This window comes from Mus pahari, chromosome 1, assembly GCF_900095145.1.
Source record: "Mus pahari chromosome 1, PAHARI_EIJ_v1.1, whole genome shotgun sequence".
NCBI classification, from domain to species: Eukaryota; Metazoa; Chordata; class Mammalia; order Rodentia; family Muridae; genus Mus; species Mus pahari.
The window spans coordinates 77,319,215-77,327,520 of NC_034590.1; the positions used below are offsets into that span (position 1 = coordinate 77,319,215).

General features: G+C 35.9%; 1 protein-coding gene across 1 annotated transcript; it reads left to right on the plus strand.

Annotated features, from left to right (window-relative positions):
- Positions 1–4,288: 4,288 nt before the first annotated feature.
- Positions 4,289–5,359, plus strand: LOC110334685 (olfactory receptor 472). The gene has a single exon (XM_021216522.1). The coding sequence runs from the start codon at positions 4,375–4,377 to the stop codon at positions 5,305–5,307; it is 933 nt and encodes a 310-aa protein (XP_021072181.1). The 5' UTR covers positions 4,289–4,374; the 3' UTR covers positions 5,308–5,359.
- The last annotated feature ends 2,947 nt before the right edge of the window (positions 5,360–8,306 follow it).

Sequence of the window (8,306 nt, forward strand, 5' to 3'; positions counted from 1 at the left end):
GGTCAATGGCAGCCACAATTAAGCTAGAGAGCTGAAAATATGTAAAAAGAAGTCTAGAGGGGAAGTCTGATACTTAGTTTGGAGTAAACGTCTAGTCCTATGTCCTATTTACCATTGCTAATGACTGATGCAGTAGGGAGAGAGGCTATTAGAGTGGCCAGAGGACCAGATCCACAGTGATAAGCATAAAAGGCAGTCTAGATGTCAACAACACAAATGTGTAGTTGGGAGTAACAGAATGGCAAATAGGGGTCAGCAAGTGCACATAAGAATGCCTTAGTTCAGATTCAGGCAGGCAAGGGAGACTTTGCTTACTTGGAGATGTGTGATAGGAAGCTCTGGCATGTGGAAAGGAAAGTTATGCTGTTCAAAACTTGGAACAGTTGAAAGCACCATCATCTCATTTTTATCTCATCAAATAAATCCCTCACTTCAGGGGTCAGGGAACCCTGTGAAAGAGGAGGCAGAAGGATGTAAGAGCCAGAGGGGATAGAGGATACCAAGAAAACAGGGCTATTTACATCCATATGATCAAAGATCATATGAACTCACAGAAACTGAGGCAGTGTATACATGGCCTATGTGAGTCTGCCTGGGTCTGTACCAGGTCTTTTGTGAATATACTGTGGATACCTATTTAGTGTTTTTATGGGATTCTTGAGTGTTAAAATGAGTGAGTCTCTGATTCTCCTCTCTCTCTCTCTCTCTCTCTCTCTCTCTCTCTCTCTCTCTCTCTCTCTCTCTCTCTCCTGTTTATTTATTATAATGTGTTAGTTTTGTTTTACCTTATCTAGTATTCAATACTATACTACTATATTATTATATTTCTGTAGACACCAGTTTGTTGTCTAATGAGAGACATAAATAGAATAGTGTGGAGGATGGAAAGAGAAGTATGGAGGGACAGGGAAGAGTAGAGAATGGGAACCAGTGATCAAGATGTTAGAAGAAAATTTCAACAAAAGAGGAAAAAAAGAAGTTATTTACATAGCTATGTGACAAAATACCTCTCTTGGTTTGTAGATCCCATTACTTTTAATCTCAAAACAAAGCTGCAGTATATGGACAAAGAGCATCACTGAATAAACACAAAACCTGGAGCCATAAAGATTGCCAGTTCAAAGTATTTTCAGAGTCAGAAGAAAAAGATTTTAAAGGACTCAGCGAGCTTGATAGAGTTAGGATGATTTTTTTCTTGTCAGAATAGATTACAATGATTCTTTGCTTGTCTCCATGGGTCAGGGACTCTGACCACTCTAACATCCTCTCTCCTTTCTGCATCATTAACCCAAGATAAGAAGTTGTAAATATTTAATATTAGAATAAAGAAAGCAATGGAGAATGATAGCTTTATTCAAGTATTTCAATGATTTTATGCATAAAACAGTTTGTATCATTGCATATTGACAATTAATACAAGTGAAAATTAAGTTTTAACAACAGAGGTAACATGGAGGCAGTAAGTCCTGGCACAGTGTAAGTTACTTGTGTAACTTGAATACAATCAAGATCTATTATAGAACTGGTACAAGATATTCTTGAATGGGCTACAGATATTTAACTATTGATTCATTGCTCTTCACAGTTAACTTATTGGGAGAACTCTGGCTCATCATCAGAGAAACTAAATGCTTATTTTTTAATAAAGGAAAAACAATTAAAACTTTAAAGGAATTTTTATTTATTTTTGGAAAGATATTGAATATTGATATTACTGGTTGTAATAAATGTTTAGATTCCCAAGAGCTGCATAAACATAGTCAGCAGAAAATTGTATACTATTTATATTATTATGTTTAGTAAGTATTTGGAGATCATAGCATCCTCTAGGATGACTCTTGAAAATTATGTAATTGGAAGGAATAAGGTAGACATAATGCTTTTGTACTCTGTGTATAGGTTATCTTATACCAAGAATCTCCTGTCACACATCTGTGTAAACAATTCTTCACATTTATTCTCTGCCTTTTCAATAAATACTGACCTCCCATGGTTGGGCAGAAAACAGACGAGGGTAGAAATTTGCACCAGCCCCAGGAAGGAGAGAGGGGGTAGTGGAAGTGGTTTAGATCTGCCAGGAGGATGAAGAGATGAACCATGAGGAGAGGGTCCAAGAGGATAAAATGAGAAAAAGTCAGAAGTCCAAAGAGCCAGATCAATAATAATATGCAAGTATTAATTGGGATCATGTCTGGGAGGTAGCCAGATTAGCATTAGAGGCTAATATAAATGATTTAACTGCTCAGCTATTGAGCTTGAAATAAATCTTTTTTTTTTTTAAATGTGGTTATTAGGGACTAGTAAAAGTAAAGAAAAACAGCTGCCAGATTAATTCACTACATACATTTATATTAAAAATAAACCATTTTACAAGGGACTATATGTTGTAGGTAGATACATTTAGAGAAATGATGGATGAAGACTACAATGTTCTGGATATTGGGTCCAGGAAGATGACATAGATTCTATGAAGTATTTCATATCACTGGATATCATGCAGGTATATACAGTACCTTAAATACTTTAATCAAGAAAGAATTCCAGAACTCAATGAGACATATAGAGAAATTTGGCTTAGTGCTTTTCATTAGTCAGAATTAGGTAGATAATCCTTGAAGCTCAAAAGATAATTGTTTTGAATTATTGTTCTGAAACAACCAAGTAAGAATTGGATTGCTATAATAAATTAGAGTATTTTTAATTTTAGTATCATGGTGGTTGAGATATTTCTGGGATTTCTAGGTGTGGCAGTTAACAGTTATAAAGATTAGTATCTGAAAAGAGTGGTGATCAGTTATGTTCTACTCACTCAGGGCTTATCATGCCATTTCAAAAGTTATGTGGGTAAGTATTAATAATGTGAACCAAATTATTTTCTTATTTTTTATTATTTTCTTTATTTACATTACAAATGCTATCCCGAAAGTTCCCTTTACCCCCCGCCCCTCCTCCCCTACCCACCCACTCCCACTACTTGGCCCAGGTCTTCCCTTGTGCTGGGTAAACCAAATTCTTATATTTTTGTATTTCAACTTTAACTAAATGCAGCACTATTAAAATATATCTAATTTGGGCATAGTGGCTAAAAATATACAAAAGAATGACCAGGGCATTGACCATAGCGCTAACAAAAAAGAGATGAGAATTGAAAAAAAAAAGCCAAACTTACCTTAAATATTCTTGGGTTATCGTATACCCCTTAATAGCCATTCAGTCCCAGTTTTGGTTCATAATATAACATTTTTGTACTATTATGTGAAACACTTTGGCATTTAATCCTTGACTACTTATCTCTAACAACCCTAAAGCTAAGGATGTAATCAGACAACATCAGAGACCTAAACAGAGATTTTCCAATATTGCTATAATCTACCTACATGATGTTTCCACAAATATATTTGTAAAGTGACAAGTTATGACTTTCTTTTATGTAACTATAAAAATCCTTATAAAACTGTTGTCACAAAGGGTCATGGTAGTTGGGGCAACCTGACTCTATGTTCCTGAGCCATAATCACTCATATTTGACTCCAGAATATACTAGTTCTATGCCTTTGGTGTGATAGATCTATTTTTGTATTAACAAAGCTATAAAATGTGGAAACAAATGGTATGTAATTGTATTTTATTATATGCAGTACAACAAAAAAGGTTAGGAAGTTTCCCAAGTTGAATAAAGAAGCTGAATGGTATCACTCAGATATGAAGTATAGGTGGAAAGGTTGAAGAAAAGGATTAGCTTGGTATGGGAACACAGTGTGAAAGGTGTATGTGGGAATATCTATAAATAATAAGTATCACAAGAATAAATATATTTTTTTGAATTTATGAACCTGAACTATTGTAGAGAGATATTAATAGTGAAGTATTGAGTATTAACTTCTTTCTTTCTTTCTTTCTTTCTTTCTTTCTTTCTTTCTTTCTTTCTTTCTTTCTTTCTTTCTTTCTTTCTTTCTTTCTTTCTTTCTTATATGTAAGTACACTGCAGCTGTCTTCAGACACTCCAGAAGAGGGCATCAGATCTTGTTACAGATGGTTATGAGCCACCATGTGGTTGCTGGGATTTGAACTCTGGACCTTCGGAAGAGCAGTCGGGTGCTCTTACCCACTGAGCCATCTCACCAGCCCAACTTTTAAGAAATAGTACATACAAAAAATAACAAGTGACACAGAGTGAGACTCATCAGTCTTATTTTATTCACAGAGAAAAGGACAAAAACACAAAGCCTAAGAAATGTGTATTTATGTGCTGGGCAGAGGAGATAACCATGAACAAGTATAAGGGCAATCAAAGAAATCCAGCAATGTGCAAATTGGTAACATTGTAAATGCAAATATTTTCATTTCCGTCAACAGGAACAATTCACATAAGAGATGGAGGCTGAAAATCACACCACTGTGGCAGAATTAATCATCATGGGACTAACAGAGGACCCTAAGCTGTGTATAGTCTTTTTTGTGATATTTCTAGGAGCATACATTGTCACTTTAGTAGGCAATATCAGCATCATCACATTGATAAGAATTTCCTCCCAGCTTCACACACCCATGTATCTATTCCTCAGCCACCTGGCTTTTGTAGATATTGTATTTTCAACCTCAGTCTCAGTTATAATGCTTATGGAGCTCCTTGGACATGGGCTGGTCCTACCTGTGGCTACCTGTGCAGCTCAGCTCTGTATGACAGTGTCATTTGGGTCAGCTGAGTGCTTCCTACTGGCTGCCATGGCCTATGATCGCTATGTAGCAATCTGTTCACCTCTCCTCTATTCAACACTCATGTCCTCTAGAGTCTGTTTTCTATTGTTGGGAATATCCTATGTTGGTGGCTTCATGAATGGTTGGACATTTACTGGTTGTGTGTTAAGTCTGTCCTTCTGTGGACCAACTCAGATAAATCACTTTTTCTGTGACTTCTCCCCTTTGCTGAAAGTGTCCTGCTCAGATGTCTCCATTATTGGAATCATCCCCTCTATCTCTTCTGGCTCCATTATTGTGGTGACAGTTTTTGTCATAGCTGTCTCCTACATCTACATACTTATCACCATCCTGAAGATGCGCTCTACTGAGGGCCGCCGCAAGGCCTTCTCCACCTGCACCTCCCACCTCACTGCAGTCACTCTCTTCTATGGGACCATTACTGTCATTTATGTAATGCCCAAGTCGAGCTACTCTACTGAACAGAACAAGGTGATCTCTTTATTCTACACAGTGGTGATTCCTATGCTGAATCCTCTCATCTATAGTCTGAGAAACAGAGATGTAAAGGATGCTCTGAGGAAAGCAATTGCCAGAGTATATTCATAGACTATTGAATTCAAGAAATTTGTGATGATTTTCTTTACCCACATCACACCTAGCATCTATCACATGAGACTTTACTGAATGCTTTTGTATTAAACACTGTGTCTTTGCACTATTCTTACTTTTATACATGTGAGCATCATTTGCAGGACTACTTGATGTCAGTGAAGTGATAGGAATAATCATTGCTACTATTGAAATTCTGCAAGATATCAAGCTCTTTGCCTTTATGTAATTTATGTAGCAAACAACGATTTTGTGCCTTCTACTTGTCAGATTAAATTTTATCTTCATTATATTTGAATTCACTTATTTCTTACAACAACAACTAACAAAGTAGCACCTATTTTTTATTTTGTGGATAAATTGCCTTGGCAAAGACAGGAAGTATGCCCATATACTCATGAAGATATGCATTGAGATCATTTGTATCTAAGGAATTGGCTTCTAAAATCCTGTAGCTTCTATATTTAATTTAATAATAAATCTATTTAATTAGGTATTATAAATTATCTTGTTTGCAGATGAGAAATGTGAATCTTAGAGAAATAAAGTAGTTTTTCCAGAGGAGTATAGAATCAGCGGTGATTTTTTTGCATCATGTACTTATAGTCCACCTGTATAATGGTGTTAGTCCTCTTATCCTATAGAAGATATGTTGATAGTTATTTACCCTATGTTAGTGTATTAAGTCAATATTTCTAATAAATGATAGTGAAATATAGACTAAGTTATTCATATTCAAGAATTAATATAAATCTCCAAAACTAGGTAAATTCCAATTTTTAGTAAGTTAGGTATTGGTACTATAAACATAAGATTTGACTTGAGTTCTATTTACATATTTACATATTGAGTTCATATTTACATACACATTTAAGAATATTTAAAGTGATATAAACATGAGTATTTACAGAGTTACTAGGGACATTTACAAATCTTTGTGTTACTGTTAATGGCTGTGCAATGGTCTTAGTTCTGTGGGTATAGATCAATGAACAATTAGAACTTATAAAAGTAATAGAACTACTGTCTCTGAATGAACTTCCCCTTCTTCTTCTGGGAAATATCTACTTAAACTAACATGATTATCATCTTAAGACTGGAGATGATGGGTGTTTGATAGATTATTGAAACTCTGTAAGAAAATACTGAGAAAACTATGATCATGGAAAATAAAAATGAGAATTCAATGTTTTTTTCCTTAGAGTAATGGGATTAAAGACACCAGGAGATTGCAATATTTATTAATTACAACAAAACAGAAAAACATAATTGTCTATACCATGAAAGTGCATAGGATTCACTTTTTAAAAAGTCTTTAATTTTAATAAACAAACAAACAAACAATCTTTGTCTAAATCTCTTTCTAGAGCAAGGAAATCAAAATCTTTAATTGTAAAGCTCACTAAAAACTATTTGTGACCAGACTATATACTAAAATTTTTATTGAATAAAGCCAGTTGTATAATTAATGAACTATATGACTATTAAAATATAAGAGGAAAATATGATACAATGCTATGAAGTGGAAATTTCTGGTTTCTTTGGAGACTCAGTTGTGTTATGGGATGTTTTATGGAACCTGTCTTATGAGAGGCTGTTTTACTGAGGCAGAAACATGGGAGGATGTTTTGCTAAGAATAGATACAAGTGGTGGTTTTCTGGAAGCTTTCTGGAAAAGGGCATGTGATATTTTGCTAGAGCAGATGATTGAGGGGACACATGATGTTTGGAAAGAGTACAAACATAACCCAACAAGCAATGGACAACACTGTTGCACTGGTTCACCTTGACACTTTTTGCTGGTCTTCACTGATGATGCTATGGCACTGGTTTGCTGTCCTTTCTTTGCTGATCATTGTTTGTCTTAGACTTTGTAGAAAGAAATGCACCAAAAGAACTTCTCATGATATTCTGGAAGCTTCTTGCCCCTTCTGCATGGACTTCTGCAAGGACTTGGGTCAGTCGGCAGAGCCTTGTGGTTTCTTCTGGATCAAACTGCCATTGCAGATTCATGAATGTTGTTTGTGAGTGGATCGAGCTACTGCTGCTGATTCCTGTGAACTGAACTTCTGATATCCTGACAATGAAGACTAGGATCGCCCCAAAGAACTGTTTCTAGACAATTCCATATGCCCCTTTGCCCTATTAACCTTCTCTTTCCATTACTTCTGGTGGATCTTGCCTTAGAAAGGAGTCTAAAGCATTTAAGAACCCTTATTAAAGTAGGTTTTGAAAATTCTAAACCTACAATGCTAATATTAAATAAACATAAATGGGTCTTAGTATACTTTTAATTATTGCATTATTAATTCAACAACTTAATTACTATTGCTAGTATATACTAAGGACTAGTTTAACAAAGATATGATATAAATCAATAATTATTTTCATAATTTATTTTATTTTTAAAATTCACATTACATCCCAATTGCAGTCATCCTCCCTCCTTTCTTCCAGTCCTACCCTTCCATATTCATTTTCCATTACCCCCTCTTTGAGGAGAAGGGAAGGCCCTCCTTATGTACTACCCTACCCTGTGACATCTAGTCCCAGAAGAACTAAGCACCTCCTCTCCCACTGAGGCCCAACCAGGCAGTCCAGGTAGGGGAAGGGGATACAATTGTAGGCAACAAAGTCATTGGCAGCTCTGGTTCCAACCCTTAGGGGACCCACCTGAAGACCAAGCTGCACATATGCTACATCTTTCTAGCCTCCATATGCTCTTTGGATGGTGGTGAGCACACATGTGCCTGTTAGTTGACTCTGTAGATCTTCTTGTGATGTCTTTGTCTCCTCAGAGTCCCTTAAACCTAAGCCCATTATTCCCCAAGACACCCCAATCTCTGACTGATGTTTGGCTATAGTTCTCTGCATCTCTTTCCATCCGCTGCTGCATGAATCTTCTCAGGAGACAGTTATGCTAAGTTCCTGTCTGCAAGCAAAGGATCACCAATAGTGTGAAGAGTTGGCTCTCTCCCATAGAATGGATCTTAAGT